At 48.2% G+C, this 20,045-nt stretch overlaps 1 protein-coding gene across 2 annotated transcripts in view; it reads left to right on the plus strand.

The window, feature by feature from the left end:
* Window positions 1-69: 69 nt before the first annotated feature.
* The window catches only part of LOC134033393 (sister chromatid cohesion protein PDS5 homolog A), a 31,245-nt gene continuing 11,269 nt past the window's right edge, over window positions 70-20,045 (plus strand). Inside the window, exons 1-16 of one of the 2 annotated variants that reach the window (XM_062477529.1) lie at window positions 70-246; window positions 1,138-1,289; window positions 8,313-8,516; window positions 9,354-9,440; window positions 9,644-9,741; window positions 11,854-11,980; window positions 13,697-13,777; window positions 15,315-15,455; window positions 15,668-15,783; window positions 15,869-15,963; window positions 16,101-16,246; window positions 16,362-16,513; window positions 16,715-16,828; window positions 17,034-17,115; window positions 17,194-17,242; window positions 17,319-17,458. In XM_062477529.1, coding sequence (XP_062333513.1) covers window positions 1,176-1,289; window positions 8,313-8,516; window positions 9,354-9,440; window positions 9,644-9,741; window positions 11,854-11,980; window positions 13,697-13,777; window positions 15,315-15,455; window positions 15,668-15,783; window positions 15,869-15,963; window positions 16,101-16,246; window positions 16,362-16,513; window positions 16,715-16,828; window positions 17,034-17,115; window positions 17,194-17,242; window positions 17,319-17,458 — 1,746 coding nt within the window. In that variant the 5' untranslated portion in view covers window positions 70-246; window positions 1,138-1,175. Of the gene's footprint in view, window positions 247-340; window positions 463-1,137; window positions 1,290-8,312; window positions 8,517-9,353; window positions 9,441-9,643; window positions 9,742-11,853; window positions 11,981-13,696; window positions 13,778-15,314; window positions 15,456-15,667; window positions 15,784-15,868; window positions 15,964-16,100; window positions 16,247-16,361; window positions 16,514-16,714; window positions 16,829-17,033; window positions 17,116-17,193; window positions 17,243-17,318; window positions 17,459-20,045 lie in introns of those variants that run through there. The other variant, XM_062477530.1, reaches the window with a different exon arrangement.

Below are 20,045 nucleotides of genomic sequence, written 5' to 3' on the forward strand. Positions count from 1 at the left end.
TAGGGTCTGGCTAGGTTAGTCAGTCAACCCAGATCAGCTTAGAGCGCGCGGACATTTCAAGAGGCTCGAGACTCCCGCCTCTCGGTGTCGTGTTGCAGTACCTCCCGCAGACCGACGGCGGCGCTGCGCACCAGACCTTCAGTGAGGACGCTGAAACTGCAGACTGAGGGTAGACACGGAGCTTTGTGCCGAAAGTAAACCGTGACTTGTGTCAGACTAATGAATTAAAACGGCCCAGTTTGCGAGGTAAATATTGAAAAGCTAATAGTTTATGTAGTTGCTAGTTACAGTGTTGTTTCGGGCGTAGTTGAATGTGTACTGAGCTTTGTTGTGCATTCATTGAGATGTTCCAAATCAATCGTGGGGCAAGTTCGGTGAGGGAGGGCTTGAGCATTCTGCCTGTGAACTACCAGCCCCAGTAGTAGGAAACGATGTGTTGCTGAAGTTGAAAGAAAGAGACAAGTACATCAACAGTATATTACTACCTTGTAAACTTTTAGTATTTGTTATATACGGCAGCAATTATCTATCGGAAGGGGTATTTTTAAAGAAATATTTCTGGATACTTAAATTCGGCATCTTTGTGGCTCAAGAAATGTCTGATGTGATGGTGATCTGTAAATAGTTTGCGGCCTAAATCAGCAAGGCCAGCGATGCTAACCAGCTAGCATGGCATTTCACTGGGTTGGCTAGCGTGATAGCTTGGCTGCTAGCATCGTTACTCCCATCCCGAAAATTGTAGCAATGCATGTAACTTAAGAATAGACTAGTGTAGTGTGTTGAATCCTTAAGTATAGATACCATTGGTGTAAATAAATGCACAGTGTGTATATTGTGGTGTAAATGCAACCTAACTGGTGCCTTCAGAAATGATCTTTATGACGAGAATATGCGAATGTGGAACGGATATGTTGGTGTCAGGTTAGCATACGAGCTAGCACAATGTGGATTTTATTGAGCTTTTACAATGAATTCCTATTTGGTGCTATATTTTACGTTGTCGACCGCTGCGTGTCTATTCCCTTCGAAGTTTATCGGCCAGAAAGAATGATTGTAGGCTGAAAATACTGTTTTAAACGGGCTTTTGTAGAAGTGCGGTAGAAGGGTTGTGTTGAACTTTTGTTTTCTGACCTATAGAGGCCAGTAGAAGACCATCTGGATTTACGTTGACAAGCATGGAGTTCCCTCAACAGCAGAAACCGACGGGGGACGGCAAGATTACCTATCCGCCCGGGGTTAAGGAGATCACAGACAAGATCACCAATGATGAGGTGGTCAAACGGTTGAAGGTGGGTAGAAACGTCCTATAGCTGTTTAAATTAATGAGGATCCAGCAGTGGTTGATAATGCTTGCTCCTGACTGTGAACCCATGGGTGCTCAGCCGGATCAATGTCCAACCGCTGGCTTGTTGCCATCATCACTCCAACTTTGTAAATATGCCTGCAAGCAGAGGGCACAACTATGCGTGACAACGTGTTTGACAACGTTATTACTGGTTATGTGACTTCCAGTTTGAATGAAGTGAAATATCACTGTGATGAAAGTGACGTTTTTCTTGAGTCATAAAGAAATGAGGCCCCGATAACATCACCATGCTCTGAATATGAGATGCACGGCAGCATTGCAAAGCTCTGCCCTTGTGAGCTAAAACTTTAGTACCTGCAGGGATGAAGAGGTGTAACCCAGTACTAGAGAGGATTCAGCCTTTAATGGATTTAAGGCACTTTTAAGGGGAAAGAGGATGTATTTAAAACATGGTCTATGAAGTAGGATTGGACTGCTGGGTCATCAATTACAAATAGTCCTACATGCATAACTTCACCACGTTCCAAATTATTATGCAAATGAATCTTTCTCAGATTTTCCTAAATAGTCGATGCAAACGACAGTCAATATAATTTTCAAGTCATCAACCGTTAGGGTATAATTCGAATTTTATTGAACAGACCTCCCAATGAGAACAGTATTTTTTTCAAAAATAAAAAAACTCAAAATGAACTGTTCCAAATTATTATGCACAACAGTTTCAGAACATTTTTTAGGTTGTAAAGAACTGAAAATGGTAATTTGTTGAATTTGCAGCATTAGGAGGTCATATTTACTGAAATTAAAAGCTATTTCAATCAAAAACATCTTAACAGGGCAAGTTACATGTTAACATAGGACCTCTTCTTTGATATGACCTTCACAATTCTTGCATTCCTTGAACTTGTGAGTTTTTGGAGAGTTTCTGCTTGAATTTCTTTGCAGGATGTCAGAATAGCTTCCCAGAGCTGCTGTTTTGATGGAAACTGCCTCCCACTCTCATAGATCTTTTGCTTGAGGTTCTCAATAGGGTTGAGGTCAGGGGAGGATGGTGGCCACACCATGAGTCTCTCTCCTTTTATGCCCATAGCAGCCAATGACACAGAGGTATTCTTTGCAGCATGACATGGTGCGTTGTCATGCATGAAGAGGATTTTGCTACGGAACGAACGGGTCTTCTTTTTGTACCATGGAAGAAAGTGGTCAGTCAGAAACTGTATACTTTGCCGAGGTCATTTTCACACCTTCAGGGAGCCCAAAGGGGCCTACCAGCTCTCCACATAAAGGCCGAATTATACTACTCCGACTCCGTGACAGACGGACGGAGTCAGACGGATTCGTTGAATTTATAGTACTCCGAGGGCTGTGGGTGCTGAAAACAATTCACCGCCAGAAGAGTAGGTGGCGCAACGGTTTTTTGTAAGTCGTTGTCGAGTGTTTATTTACCTAGGTTATCGAGAAGTCGGAGCAAATTTACAAATGAGCCGTTTCATCAATAAAATACGCACATCTTCAGCAACTACACTGCCCATTTCTCATCACATTTTAATTCAGATGCTGATTTACATGTACTGTTTAGCTGAAATATGAATTGTAAACTTACAGAAATGGCGGTCAAAGGATTCTGTTCATCTTGTTTGTCACGGCAACCCCGCCCCTGACGCAAGCGGTTCTTAATACGGACCAATCACAGCCAAGGGGTTTCTGTAAAATGACGGACGGACAGATAGTCAGGAAAATCAGGAGGTGCACGTAGAGCTCTCCGAGGGGCTCGGAGAGTTCGTTCCACGTCGGAGAGGGCGTAGTCTAAACCAATCAGAGACAGAGATGGGGCGGGGTCTTTGCCTCTGATTGGCTGTGGTCCAGATATTCCTGTCGGCCTACACTGCTCCGTGCTGTCTGATTGAAATTACGACCTGAGCACCAGAGAATCAGTTACGGCAGACCTGGGCATTGTACGCATAGACTTATATTTAGTAGACACAGCTTATTTTCTCTTCCAAGATGGCGTCCCCATTCATTTCTATGAAAAGTGCTCAGTGGTGCAGTGAGGCAAGCGAGAGCGTGAAACGGACCGCGCCATCTTTCCAGTTCCGGCTTGTCCGGTCTTGCGCAGAACAGTGGCTCGCCTTTTTCCTATCTCCGAGACTTGTGCACGCTTGCAACTTGTTGTTGTATTGTATATAAGCCATCATATAAATCGCATTCTTGCGATATTTAGAATTGTAGTTTGACTTTTATTTGATTTGCTATTTTCGTTTGACCTTGAAGCACATTTGCGTTGGTCTGACGGAACGGAGTGTATTTTGTCTAAGCGGACCACATTCATGCCGATGCTAATTAATTATATATTTGATGACCCATTCTGCAGGTAACCAATTCGATTTGTTGTTCAAGTTTTATGTCTCATGCTGTAAAATATTGTTGTAAAATTACACTGGTGGTGTTGCTAGCATTCTTGATCTAGGATGACTAGTGAAGGCTAACTACTTACTAACTGAGAGTGAGGTCATGCCGGGAAATATCAAACTGAGGCTTTAACATATCGACCGAGTTTTAACGAGGTTGATATGCCGAAACCGAAGTTAGATATGGATAGTAAAACTCAGACTGATCGCTTTAGCTCATTTTGAAATTTTTGTCGGAGGGCATTACGGATCCGTATTGAACTGAGTAGGTCACCACGCGGATGGCATGACTGCGCATCAGCCAATCAGAACACTCGTACTCGTAACTTTTGGAGTCTTTTGTTTTTAACTCAAGTGTCGTCTCATGTGAGGCAGTTGTTTTTGTTTGTAATAAATAATCGAGTGTGATGAAGTATGGTTATTTTGTACCATTTCTTAATTTAATGTACAGAACAATTACTATATCGTGTTATATACTGTAACCGTGATATAAAAAGACTCATACCATAGATTTTGGCCATATCGCCCACCCCTAGTCTAGGGTGAGATGTTGGACTAGAGATGGTCTAGGGTGAGATGTTGGACTTGTGATGTTGGACCCAGATGTTACTATCCAGCTGTTCTGTTACTACTCTGATATTGTTAAGTTGGCCCCATCACAGACACCAGTCTGTATTACTTGGGGCTAGGCTGTTTTCTGAGGAGTTTGGGGGGGTTAGGGTGGCCTTATCCGGTGTTTCTGAATTGCTGGATATGTGTTAAGAAAGCATTTGGTTGTCGCACTGTAAAACCGGTATATTCCAACACCCCTGTTTAAAGTTGCAGATTTCATAATTTTGCAGGCTTAAGCCAGCAATTCAGAAACACCGGATGAGGCCACATTTGGCAAACAACATTATACACACACACAAACAGGAAATGGTAGGGGATCCCTCAAGGACTGGGGTCTGAATGCTCAGGAGAGAAGGAGCAGAGGGAGGAAGGAGAGGGAGGGAGGAGAGAGAAGGAGCAGAGGGAGGAAGGAGAGGGAGGGAGGAGAGAGAAGGAGCAGAGGGAGGAGAGAGAAGGAGCAGAGGGAGGAGAGAGAAGGAGCAGAGGGAGGAGGAGAGAGAAGGAGCAGAGGGAGGAGGAGAGAGAAGGAGCAGAGGGAGGAGGAGAGAGAAGGAGCAGAGGGAGGAGGAGAGAGAAGGAGCAGAGGGAGGAGGAGAGAGAAGGAGCAGAGGGAGGAGGAGAGAGAAGGAGCAGAGGGAGGAGAGAGAGGGAGCAGAGGGAAGAGAGAGAAGGGAGGGAAGAGAAGTGGAGTGAGAGTCAAGCAGAGTGAGAGAGAGTCAAGCAGAGTGAGAGAGAGTCAAGCAGAGTGAGAGAGAGTCAAGCAGAGTGAGAGAGAGTCAAGCAGAGAGAGAGAGAGTCAAGCAGAGAGGGAGGGGGTCAAGCAGACTGAGGGTCAAGCAGAGAGGGAGGGGGTCAAGCAGAGAGGGAGGGGGTCAAGCAGAGAGAGAGAGTCAAGCAGACTGAGGGTCAAGCAGACTGAGGGTCAAGCAGAGAGAGAGAGTCAAGCAGACTGAGGGTCAAGCAGAGAGGGAGGGGGTCAAGCAGAGAGGGAGGGGGTCAAGCAGAGAGGGAGGGGGTCAAGCAGAGAGGGAGGGGGTCAAGCAGAGAGCGAGGGGGTCAAGCAGAGAGGGAGGGGTCAAGCAGAGAGAGAGAGAGTCAAGCAGACTGAGGGTCAAGCAGAGAGGGTAAAAGTGTTCCTCTTCTCAGCTCTGCAGCTCCCACCACCCATCCCCCACTCTGCCAGCATACTGGCTGATGAGGAAGCTCTGCTGCTCTTGTGGCTGCCGGCCTACACACACACACACACACACACGCATAGGAAGTGGTGTATGGGTCCTAGTGCCTGTATGGTTTTGTGCCTCCGACTGTTAATGTGTTGAGTGGAAGAGAGCGAATGTGAACGTTGCACAAGGTGAGGAAAGATCAGACGACCTCAGTCTGCAGCTGTAACAGTGTTAAACTGTCACTCCCCTGGTACTCTGCACTCATGTTTTCATGTTTTATATGGTTAGATTCAAAGATTACAGAAGTGGGATATAAAATAAGCTTTTTCATATTTCACCAACTGCCATTCCTTTTGTTTAAATATGAAAGTACATTGTTTTTTTTGTTTTTTTTACTATAGCACTGAAACCGAGTTTAACGTGTGTGTGTGTGTGTGTGGAGGGGGGGTTGTATGCATGTGAGTAGGGATGCAACGATGGTACAATTATAGTCTCAGTATCTTGGTATCAAAATGGCCGTTGTACTCTGACCTTTCGATTGACACCTCATTTGACCCAATAGGAGCTTCCATGCCCCCCCCATAGCCTTCTAAAGCCAACCATGTGCCCCCCCCCCCCCCCCCCCACAGATAGTTCTATGTACCACACAACAAGTATTAAAAGAAAATGCCTGGATGTACTCTTGGAAAAACGTGTCAAATATGAATATATTGTGGTATTATATTTGACTTTTGACTTGAATTAGGTAAGGTTTCATGCTGTGGTCCAATTTTGTCTTCCAGCTAATACCTACCACCTCTAGGCCTCTTCAGGCATGTGTTTTCATAACAAAATCCAGGCGTAAATAGAAACTTTATATTTCCTTGTGTTCAAGCTTTTATTACTGAAAACCAGTAGGACTTCAGGGGTCCTGACAACAGGGGAAACTGGTTCAAAAACATCTTTCAATTTACTTTGGGTATGCTCTTTGTAGGTGTTTTTTTAATTTGACAGGATTGAGAAGAGGTTACTTCTCCGGAAGTTCTAGACCTGGGCAATCCCCCCCCCCCCAGACATACACCTTTCGTGTGCCTATAGCCAGTTGGGATGCATTAGTAAATGAGGCTACCAACACGCATTACAGGGATCAACATTAAGGCTTGTCCACTTGTCCGGGACAAGTGGATTCAAACAAAATAAAATGCCATGTTACTTCACGTTATGTGCCACTCATTATGTCTATTTTACCGATTTTATTTTACCAAATTCTGCATTAGCAAAACACAAAGTGGCTTCGTCCCAAGATCTCTACAGAACGTGCAGCTAATTTAATGCTCAACACTTGAACGGGGGCTTATTACCTGACCGAGGAATTATTTACTGTGTCGTCTCAGTTACACTGTCAGGGCTTGGAAATACTGTGACTTGCTAAAGTAGGCAAATGGCTAGTAGAACATAACATTTCATAATAATTTCAGTAAATCAAACAGCTGCAAGACCCAGTGAAATGTTATATACAGCTAGCAAACCAATGTTAGCTAGCATCGCTAAAGACATTGGCTAACTCAACTTCGGGAGGCTATCCTCAGTAATGCAAGCTAGATAAACTTGTACTACATCTAAAAAATCTTTTGTAGACATAAAAAATTGATTTTGCCACTTAATGTTGGTGTTTTAAATTTTTTCTACAATTTCCCTTTCTACCCGGCAGAGGCTGATTTAACAATGGATCCTTTAACCGTTTCCTGACTGAGCCAAAATTCAGAAAATTCAGTTTGCTGTTAAAATATTATATTCATATGCATTTTCATATTTTATTAATGTTCATTTTAAATCATAAACCTTACCTTTTTATACCATATTTAAGAGAATAACTAGGGGATTTTTATGACGTGAATAAATATATGATTACTTAAAAGTTCTATACTTTACAGTTGAATATTAGCAGATATTTAACTACGTACACTTAACCAATACAAATGCTGCTAATGCTTGCTAGGTACACAGCTGCCGACGCTAGCTAGCTAACGTCAACACAAAAAAATTAAATACAATTATAAATCTTTAAACGGACAGGGCTAACAAAGACAGGGCGAAAGCTAGAATTTGCATGTACGTCTGACTAACGATTGAGCAATCAAACCTCTGAAAACACATTCTATACTTTAAAGCCTGTATTTGCAAATTAACTAACAAACAACAAGAAATGTACCTCATACAATACCTTGGGTACCTTAGAAAGTAGGTACACTATAAACTAACACGCAATGACAAATCACAAAACGTCATGATTTTGCAACAGCACACTAAACGGGAACTGAATTCTCCAGAACTGTTTGCAAACTCTGGCAATGTTTGTTTAATTTTACTGACTGCAATGCAACCTTTGTTCATATTAATTCTCCACACTGTGCAACCGTTGTTTGGAAAAATAATGTACCATAATGTCCCTTTTTTTGTGAGAACAGAAACACTCGGTGTAGATGAGCCTTTACGGTTACAAAACCAAGACTTTTAAATCGCGATTAATAGTAAAATCGGTTCATCGCTGCATCCCTACACTTGAGTGTGTTTGTGTGCGTGTGGGGGTGTTTGTATGTGAGTGTGTGTCTGTGTGTGTTCTTCACCTCTGGTTATCAGAATCAGAAAGAGTTTTATTCGCCATGAAAGTTGGCGAATAAAAGCCAAAAAATGTGTGTCTCGAGGCTTACAAAATGATGTTAAGTTCCCTGAACGATTTGGGGGAATTTTCAGGAAAAAAATCTAACTGACCTGTGTGTTTGATTCAGATGGTGACTGACCTGTGTGTTTGGTGTGTGTATGTATGATGTCTGTGTGTGGTAGATGGTGGTGAAGACCTACATGGACATGGACCAGGACTCGGAGGAGGAGAAGCAGCGCTACCTGGCCCTGGCTCTGCACCTGGCATCAGAGTCTTTCCTCAGGAACCCCAACAAGGACGTGCGTCTGCTGGTGGCCTGCTGCCTGGCCGACATCTTCAGGATCTACGCCCCCGAGGCCCCCTACACCTCCCACGACAAGCTCAAGGTACCTGACCTCTGACCCTACACCTCCCACGACAAGCTCAAGGTACCTGACCTCTGACCCTTCACTACCCACGACAAGCTCAAGGTACCTGACCTCTGACCCTTCACTACCCACGACAAGCTCAAGGTACCTGACCTCTGACCCTTCACTACCCAAGACAAGCTCAAGGTACCTGACCTCTGACCCTTCACTACCCAAGACAAGCTCAAGGTACCTGACCTCTGACCCTTCACTACCCACGACAAGCTCAAGGTACCTGACCTCTGACCCTTCACTACCCACGACAAGCTCAAGGTACCTGACCTCTGACCCTTCACTACCCACGACAAGCTCAAGGTACCTGACCTCTGACCCTTCACTACCCAAGACAAGCTCAAGGTACCTGACCTCTGACCCTTCACTACCCAAGACAAGCTCAAGGTACCTGACCTCTGACCCTTCACTACCCAAGACAAGCTCAAGGTACCTGACCTCTGACCCTTCACTACCCAAGACAAGCTCAAGGTACCTGACCTCTGACCCTACACTACCCACGACAAGCTCAAGGTACCTGACCTCTGACCCTTCACTACCCACGACAAGCTCAAGGTACCTGACCTCTGACCCTTCACTACCCACGACAAGCTCAAGGTACCTGACCCTACAGCTCCCCCTTGTCCCCTGGACAATCTTACTACCTCTTGTATGACAAGACTACTAGGAGAACTTGTGTTATTTGAAAATAACCCCAAACCTTAAAAGCCATGCCCATCCCTACAGCCCAACCCTGTACATGACCTTACATCTCTCTCTCCTCCCCCTCTCTTCACACTCTCCTCTCTATACCTCTCTCTCCAGGACATCTTCTTGTTCATCACCAGACAGCTGAAGGGGCTGGAGGACACCAAGAGCCCACAGTTCAACAGATACTTCTACCTGCTGGAGGTACGGAACGGGGAGGGAGGGAGAGAGGGAAGGAGGGAGGGGATGAGGGGTTAAAGTTTGGAGGAAAGAAGTAAGGTTGAAATGAGAGTAGATGGTGTCTAGCTGTGTTGTGTTGACCTTTGCACTCCCTCCTATATTCTTCCTCCTCCCTCCTCCTCTATTCCTCCTCCCTCCTCCTCTATTCCTCCTCTCTCCTCCTCTAGAACCTGGCGTGGGTGAAGTCCTACAACATCTGCTTTGAGCTTGAGGACTGTAACGAGATCTTCATCCAGCTCTTCAAAACCCTCTTCTCTGTCATCAAGTAAGACTGTCTGATACTCTCTACCTGCTCCCCCCCCTCTCTTTCTCTCTCTCTGTCTCTGTGTCTCTCTACCTGCTTGTTCTCCCCCCTCTATCTCTCTCTCTGTCTCTCTCTGGCTGTGTCTGCTGCCGCGCACTTTACTAAGTACACTGCAATACAGTGCACTGCAATACAGTGCACTTACATCTGTAGTGCACTCCGTCGCTGAGTAGTGCTGTCTCAAATGTAACACTTAAGTTAACCACTTGGCAGGAAGTGACGGACGCAAATCTGATTGTGACACCCGCGAATCTAAGGCGAATCTCCTCTCGAGTCATTTCGTCCGCCATTATTTTACAGGGCTCTAGAGTGCGACCAAAATTTGTACGGGTGCGACTAAAATTATTACTAGGTCGTACCGGTGCCCCTAACCTCCTTGCATCCGCTGCCTCTCCAGGAACGAAGCGTTTGTTTCTTCTTTGACGGAACTCGCACTCATGGTTGGATCATATCGTGGTCTAAACTAATCAGAGACAGAGATGGGGCGGGTCTTTGCCTCTGATTGGCTGTGGTCCAGATATTCCTGTAGGCCGCCTACACTGCTCCATGCTGTGTGATTGAAATTATGACCTGAGCACCAGAGAATCAGTTATGGCAGACCTGGGCATTGTACGGCCCGCAGGGCCACAACTGGCCCACAGGCTGTTCCAATCCGGCCCGCGTGAGGTAAATCTAAAATTAAAAATAAATAAATGTGTTGAGCGGTTGTAAATATGTAGTCCTGAAACACTAGTGATCAGGCAATTTACATATGTGCGCTTGCGCAACCTCACCGACAGGAGAGTTAGGTGGTTAGCCCTCGAAAATGAAAAACGAAAGGTTGATACAGAATGTAGAGTTTTTAACAAGACATGGACTTCTAAGTATCTGTTTACTGAGGTCAAAGTCAAAGCTGTGTTCTTAGTTTTGGAGAACAGGTCGCTGTGTTGAAGGATTACAATTTGAATCGGCACTGAGGGACTCAAGAAAAAAACTAACGCGGACATAATAAGAACTTGACTGATTCAGTGGGCGCGGGCTGATGGTTTGCTAGTTAAATTGCATACTCGGATCATCACCTGTCAGCTGTCCTTCGCATATCCACCTCAGACATTCAGCCGGATTTCGATGCACTTGTTCAAGCCCACTGGATTCCTCTCACATAACAAAATGAACTGCAAAAAAGTATTGCTTTTTGTATAAAGTTGATCAATTGCATATCTTTAACACTGCAAAACAACTTTTCAGTGTTGGTGAAGATTAACTAGTTACAAATAAAATGAAACACTGATGTAATGATTATTTTAGTTTTTACTGTTACTTCGATAGTCTTTTCCTAGTTGACCAACATGTAAAATATTTATATAAATATTTACAGAATATCCTTATTCTTCTGATAACCAGTAGCAGCTAATCAAAATATATACTTTACTGCTTTTTACAATGGGGGAAAATGAATAGTGAGCAGAATTAAGTTCAAGTTATCGTTGATGCGGCCCTCCAACACATTTCAGGTTTCTCATGTGGCACCTTGTCAAAATTAATTGCCCACCCCTGAGTTACGGAGCTGGGCCATGGAGCTAACCCATGGAGCTAGGCTGTTGATGCTAGGGAGAGTGTGGCAAGCTGGTTTAGCCAAGGCCAAAGGGCAAGAAAGCCAAATTACAGGTGTTGGCCATCTGAAGGGCATGCGACAGCAAGGTGGGACCCGCTATAAGACTTTGAGCCATGAAATGTTAGGTCTCAGTTCAGGGAAGCACTTTTAAACAGTAGCACTTTCTATTTTAAAATGTTTTATTTTGCTTGCAATGTTTTAGTTTGGCAGCTCAGTGAAGCACTTAAAATATTTTTATATACAGTTTAATTGTGCGTCAAATAAAACCAATATTTACCTACACCTTAATCTTGTTTAAGGTCATTTACATAATATATATGAATGTATATGGAGCGTGATAAAAAGGTGACCTTGAAATTGTGAAATTTCACCTCACACACACTTTCACCTCACACACACTTTCACCTCACACACACTTTCACCTCACAGGCATTATTAGAGATTAAATCTTTTCATCTTTCGCCCCCCCCCCCCCCCAGTAACAGCCATAACCAGAAGGTGCAGATGCACATGCTTGACCTAATGAGCTCCATCATCATGGAGGGAGATGGTGTCACCCAGGAACTCCTGGACACCATCCTCATCAACCTGATCCCTGCTCACAAGGTACACACACACACACACACACACCATCCTCATCAACCTGATCCCTGCTCACAAGGTACACACACACACACACACACCATCCTTATCAACCTGATCCCTGCTCACAAGGTACACACACACACACACACACACCATCCTCATCAACCTGATCCCTGCTCACAAGGTACACACACACACACACACACACCATCCTCATCAACCTGATCCCTGCTCACAAGGTACACACACACACACACACACCATCCTTATCAACCTGATCCCTGCTCACAAGGTACACACACACACACACACACACACCATCCTTATCAACCTGATCCCTGCTCACAAGGTACACACACACACACACACACCATCCTCATCAACCTGATCCCTGCTCACAAGGTACACACACACACACACACACACACCATCCTCATCAACCTGATCCCTGTTCACAAGGTACACACACACACACACCATCCTCATCAACCTGATCCCTGCTCACAAGGTACACACACACACACACACACACACCATCCTTATCAACCTGATCCCTGCTCACAAGGTACACACACACACACACACACACACCATCCTTATCAACCTGATCCCTGCTCACAAGGTACACACACACACACACACACACACACACCATCCTTATCAACCTGATCCCTGCTCACAAGGTACACACACACACACACACACACCATCCTTATCAACCTGATCCCTGCTCACAAGGTACACACACACACACACACCATCCTTATCAACCTGATCCCTGCTCACAAGGTACACACACACACACACACCATCCTTATCAACCTGATCCCTGCTCACAAGGTACACACACACACCATCCTCATCAACCTGATCCCTGTTCACAAGGTACACACACACACACACCATCCTCATCAACCTGATCCCTGCTCACAAGGTACACACACACACACACACACACACACCATCCTTATCAACCTGATCCCTGCTCACAAGGTACACACACACACACACACACACACCATCCTTATCAACCTGATCCCTGCTCACAAGGTACACACACACACACACACACACACCATCCTTATCAACCTGATCCCTGCTCACAAGGTACACACACACACACACACACACACCATCCTTATCAACCTGATCCCTGCTCACAAGGTACACACACACACACACACACACACCATCCTTATCAACCTGATCCCTGCTCACAAGGTACACACACACACACACACACACCATCCTTATCAACCTGATCCCTGCTCACAAGGTACACACACACACACACACCATCCTTATCAACCTGATCCCTGCTCACAAGGTACACACACACACCATCCTCATCAACCTGATCCCTGTTCACAAGGTACACACACACACACACCATCCTCATCAACCTGATCCCTGCTCACAAGGTACACACACACACACACACACCATCCTCATCAACCTGATCCCTGCTCACAAGGTACACACACACACACACACACACACCATCCTCATCAACCTGATCCCTGCTCACAAGGTACACACACACACACACACACACACACCATCCTCATCAACCTGATCCCTGCTCACAAGGTACACACACACACACACACACACCATCCTTATCAACCTGATCCCTGCTCACAAGGTACACACACACACACCATCCTCATCAACCTGATTCCTGCTCACAAGGTACATGCACACAGTATTGATGATAACGTCTGTGTGTATGTCCAGAACCTGAACAAGCAGGCGTATGACCTGGCCAAGACTCTGCTGAAGAGGACCGTCCAGAACATAGAGACCTGCATCGCCAACGTGAGGACCCCCCTCCCCCCCATCTCTCTCTCCCACTCCCCCCTCTCTCTCCCCCTCTCCCTTGCCCCCTTTCTGTCTGGTTCCTTCTCATCTCTCCTTCTCATCCTCCTCTCTCTCATAGCAGTAGACTGATGGAAGCTTCTAAACTGATGAAAGCTGCTAATCACATGTGACCACCTCTCCTTCTCTTATCTCCTCCCTCCCCCATCCCCCCTCACTGAGGCCCCCATCCCCCCTCACTGAGGCCCCCATCCCCCCTCACTGAGGCCCCCATCCCCCCTCACTGAGGCCCCCATCCCCCCTCACTGAGGCCCCCATCCCCCCTCACTGAGGCCCCCATCCCCCCTCACTGAGGCCCCCATCCCCCCTCACTGAGGCCCCCATCCCCCCTCATTGAGGCCCCCATCCCCCCTCATTGAGGCCCCCATCCCCCCTCACTGAGGCCCCCATCCCCCCTCATTGAGGCCCCCATCCCCCCTCATTGAGGCCCCCATCCCCCCTCATTGAGGCCCCCATCCCCCCTCACTGAGGCCCCCATCCCCCCTCACTGAGGCCCTCATCCCCCCTCACTGAGGCCCTCATCCCCCCTCACTGAGACCCCCATCCCCCCTCACTGAGACCCCCATCCCCCCTCATTGAGGCCCCCATCCCCCCTCATTGAGACCCCCATCCCCCCTCACTGAGACCCCCATCCCCCCTCACTGAGACCCCCATCCCCCCTCACTGAGGCCCCCATCCCCCCTCATTGAGGCCCCCATCCCCCCTCACTGAGGCCCCCATCCCCCCTCACTGAGGCCCCCATCCCCCCTCACTGAGGCCCCCATCCCCCCTCATTGAGGCCCCCATCCCCCCCCACTGAGGCCCCCATCCCCCCTCATTGAGGCCCCCATCCCCCCTCATTGAGGCCCCCATCCCCTCTCACTGAGGCCCCCATCCCCCCTCACTGAGGCCCCCATCCCCCCTCACTGAGGCCCCCATCCCCCCTCATTGAGGCCCCCATCCCCCCTCATTGAGGCCCCCATCCCCCCTCACTGAGGCCCCCATCCCCCCTCACTGAGGCCCCCATCCCCCCTCACTGAGACCCCCATCCCCCCTCACTGAGGCCCCCATCCCCCCTCACTGAGGCCCCCATCCCCCCTCACTGAGGCCCCCATCCCCCCTCACTGAGGCCCCCATCCCCCCTCACTGAGGCCCCCATCCCCCCTCACTGAGACCCCCATCCCCCCTCACTGAGACCCCCATCCCCCCTCACTGAGACCCCCATCCCCCCTCACTGAGACCCCCATCCCCCCTCACTGAGACCCCCATCCCCCCTCACTGAGGCCCCCATCCCCCCTCACTGAGGCCCCCATACCCCCTCATTGAGGCCCCCATCCCCCCTCACTGAGGCCCCCATCCCCCCTCACTGAGGCCCTCATCCCCCCTCACTGAGACCCCCATCCCCCCTCACTGAGGCCCTCATCCCCTCTGAGGTACAAGCGGGTAAGACGACCTAACCCTAACCACCTCTCCTCCTCTTATCTCCTCCCTCCCCCAGTTCTTTAACCAGGTTCTGGTGATGGGCAGGTCTTCAGTGAGTGACCTGTCTGAACACGTGTTTGATCTGATCCAGGAGCTGTTCTGCATCGACCCCCTGCTGCTTACCTCCGTCATGCCCCAGCTCGAATTCAAGCTTAAGGTCTCACACACACACGCCATAAACACCATACCCTGGAAATCAGAAACAGCTTTATTCGCCATGTAAATTTGCACAAACAAGGAATTCACTATGGCAGTGTAAATTTACGATGAATTTACACACCACCCTGCACACACCTCACACACACACCATGCGCACGCACACACATGTTGAGGGTGAGGTGTGTGTTGAGGGTGAGGTGTGTGTTGCAGAGCAATGATGGAGAGGAGCGTCTGGCTGTGGTTCGTCTGCTTGCCAAGCTGTTCGGAGCCAAAGACTCAGAACTGGCCACTCACAATAGACCTCTCTGGCAGTGCTTCCTGGGACGGTGAGACACACACACACACACACACACACACCATAAATACACACACACCATAAACACACAGTAGTCATGGTGGTGTCTCCTACAGGTTTAATGACATCCATGTCCCAGTCAGACTGGAGAGTGTGAAGTTTGCCAGCCACTGTCTCATGAACCACCCAGACCTAGCCCGGGACCTCACAGGTAGGGGGGACCACTGTCTGCATGTGTGTATTGTTTATCTGTTTGTGTATCCAGTCACTTTCTCTGTTTGTGTGTATTGATTCTCTGGTCCAATCAGAGTTCCTTGAAGGTGCTGATTATCTGTCTCGTCCAATCAGAGTTCCTGAAGGTGCGTTCCCACGACCCTGAGGAGGCGATCCGCCACGACGTCATCGTCACCATCATCAACGCTGGCAAGAAGGACCTGAACCTGGTGAACGACCAGCTGCTGGGCTTTGTACGGGAACGCACCCTGGACAAGAGGGTAGGACTCTCACTCTCTCTCTCACACACACACACACACACACACCTGTCCTCTCCTCAGTGGAGGATTCGTAAAGAGGCCATGATGGGCTGTAATCACCTCCTCTCCTCCTCAGTGGAGGGTTCGTAAGGAGGCCATGATGGGCCTGGCTCAGCTGTATAAGAAGTACTGTCTGCACCATGAGGCAGGAAAGGACCAGGCCCAGAAGATCTCCTGGATCAAAGACAAGCTACTCCACATTTACTATCAGAACAGCATCGACGACAAGTGAGGACACACCATCACAAAGACGACACACAGTCAACAGTCTAATCTGCTCCGCCACGGTTTTATAATGAACCCAGTTCTTTTAAACTTCTCATACCTGTACTCCTGCTCCTCTCATCTCTCTTCCTCCTCCCTCCCTCCCCCTCCTCCCCTCCTTCTTCCTCCCCTCATCCCTCCCTCTCCTCCTCCCCTCCTGTCCAGGCTGCTGGTAGAGAAGATCTTTGCTCAGTACATGGTTCCTCACAGTCTGGATACGGAGGAGAAGATGAAGTGTCTTTACTACCTGTATGCCTGCTTGGACACAAACGCTGTCAAGTCAGTACACACACTCTCACACACACACACACACACACACACACACACACACCCTGTATGCCTGCTTGGACACAAACGCTGTCAAGTCAGTACACACACTCACACACACACACACACACTCACACTCAGTTCTAATGCACCACATACACTTCCATGGTTTAACACTGCTTTTTGTATTTGTGTATGGGTCTCGCTCTCCTCTCAGGGCTCTGAATGAGATGTGGAAGTGTCAGAACATGCTCCGAGGGCTTGTCAGAGAGCTGCTGGACCTTCACAAGCTGCCTGTGGTGAATAAACACACCACACACACACACACACACACACATGTTGCTCCAGGGTGTAACTCTCTTGCTCTTCCTCTCCAGTCTGAGGCCAACAACACAGCCATGTTTGGGAAGCTGATGACCATCGCCAGTAAGTGGAACACACACAAACACACACATACACGTGTATATATACACTCACACTACCCCCCTCACCCCCACTCAAGAGAACCTTCCGGATGCTGGCAAGGCCCAGGACTTCATGAAGAAGTTCAACCAGGTTCTGGGAGAAGACGAGAAGCTGCGCCTGCAACTAGACACACTCATCAGCCCCACCTGCTCCTGCAAGCAGGCTGAGATCTGTGTGGTGAGGAACACCCCTAACACACACCCCTAACACACACCCTTAACCCTAACCACCAGCCCCACCTGTTCCTGCAAGTAGGCTGAGATCTGCGTAGTGAGGAATGGGTCTAACCCTCCTGGGTTAACTCCTGCTGCCTCAACACACACCGCTAACCAGTTAACTCCTGCTGCCTCAACACACACAGCTAACCAGTTAACTCCTGCTGCCTCAACACACACACCGCTAACCAGTTAACTCCTGCTGCCTCAACACACACACCGCTAACCAGTTAACTCCTTCTGCCTCAACACACACAGCTAACCAGTTAACTCCTGCTGCCTCAACACACACACAGCTAACCAGTTAACTCCTGCTGCCTCAACACACACACAGCTAACCAGTTTACTCCTGCTGCATCAACACACACACAGCTAACCAGTTAACTCCTGCTGCCTCAACACACACACCGCTAACCAGTTAACTCCTGCTGCCTCAACACACACAGCTAACCAGTTAACTCCTGCTGCCTCAACACACACACAGCTAACCAGTTAACTCCTGCTGCCTCAACACACACCGCTAACCAGTTAACTCCTGCTGCCTCAACACACACACAGCTAACCAGTTAACTCCTGCTGCCTCAACACACACAGCTAACCAGTTAACTCCTGCTGCCTCAACACACACACAGCTAACCAGTTAACTCCTGCTGCCTCAACACACACACAGCTAACCAGTTAACTCCTGCTGCCTCAACACACACAGCTAACCAGTTAACTCCTGCTGCCTCAACACACACCGCTAACCAGTTAACTCCTGCTGCCTCAACACACACACACAGCTAACCAGTTAACTCCTGCTGCCTCAACACACACAGCTAACCAGTTAACTCCTGCTGCCTCAACACACACAGCTAACCAGTTAATTCCTGCTGCCTCAACACACACACCGCTAACCAGTTAACTCCTGCTGTCTCAACACACACAGCTAACCAGTTAAGCTAACCAGTTAACTCCTGCTGCCTCAACACACACAGCTAACCAGTTAACTCCTGCTGCCTCAACACACACACAGCTAACCAGTTAACTCCTGCTGCCTCAACAAACACACAGCTAACCAGTTTACTCCTGCTGCCTCAACACACACACAGCTAACCCGTTAACTCCTGCTGCCTCAACACACACACCGCTAACCAGTTAACTCCTGCTGCCTCAACACACACAGCTAACCAGTTAACTCCTGCTGCCTCAACACACACACAGCTAACCAGTTAACTCCTGCTGCCTCAACACACACCGCTAACCAGTTAACTCCTGCTGCCTCAACACACACACAGCTAACCAGTTAACTCCTGCTGCCTCAACACACACAGCTAACCAGTTAACTCCTGCTGCCTCAACACACACACAGCTAACCAGTTAACTCCTGCTGCCTCAACACACACACCGCTAACCAGTTAACTCCTGCTGCCTCAACACACACACAGCTAACCAGTTAACTCCTGCTGCCTCAACACACACACAGCTAACCAGTTAACTCCTGCTGCCTCAACACACACACAGCTAACAAGTTTACTCCTGCTGCCTCAACACACACACAGCTAACCAGTTAACTCCTGCTGCCTCAACACACACACCGCTAACCAGTTAACTCCTGCTGGCTCAACACACACACAGCTAACCAGTTAACTCCTGCTGCCTCAACACACACAGCTAACCAGTTAACTCCTGCTGCCTCAAGACACACCGCTAACCAGTTAACTCCTGCTGCCTCAACACACACACAGCTAACCAGTTAACTCCTGCTGCCTCAACACACACACAGCTAACCAGTTAACTCCTGCTGCCTCAACACACACTGCTAACCAGTTAACTCCTGCTGCCTCAACACACACCGCTAACCAGTTAACTCCTGCTGCCTCAACACACACACAGCTAACCAGTTAACTCCTGCTGCCTCAACACACACACAGCTAACCAGTTTACTCCTGCTGCCTCAACACACACACAGCTAACCAGTTAACTCCTGCTGCCTCAACACACACACCGCTAACCAGTTAACTCCTGCTGCCTCAACACACACAGCTAACCAGTTAACTCCTGCTGCCTCAACACACACAGCTAACCAGTTAACTCCTGCTGCCTCAACACACACCGCTAACCAGTTAACTCCTGCTGCCTCAACACACACACAGCTAACCAGTTAACTCCTGCTGCCTCAACACACACAGCTAACCAGTTAACTCCTGCTGCCTCAACACACACACCGCTAACCAGTTAACTCCTGCTGCCTCAACACACACACAGCTAACCAGTTAACTCCTGCTGCCTCAACACACACAGCTAACCAGTTAACTCCTGCTGCCTCAACACACACACAGCTAACCAGTTAACTCCTGCTGCCTCAACACACACAGCTAACCAGTTAACTCCTGCTGCCTCAACACACACACCGCTAACCAGTTAACTCCTGCTGCCTCAACACACACAGCTAACCAGTTAACTCCTGCTGCCTCAACACACACACAGCTAACCAGTTAACTCCTGCTGCCTCAACACACACACAGCTAACAAGTTTACTCCTGCTGCCTCAACACACACACAGCTAA

The sequence above is a fragment of the Osmerus eperlanus genome, chromosome 14 (assembly GCF_963692335.1).
Source record: "Osmerus eperlanus chromosome 14, fOsmEpe2.1, whole genome shotgun sequence".
NCBI lineage: Eukaryota > Metazoa > Chordata > Actinopteri > Osmeriformes > Osmeridae > Osmerus > Osmerus eperlanus.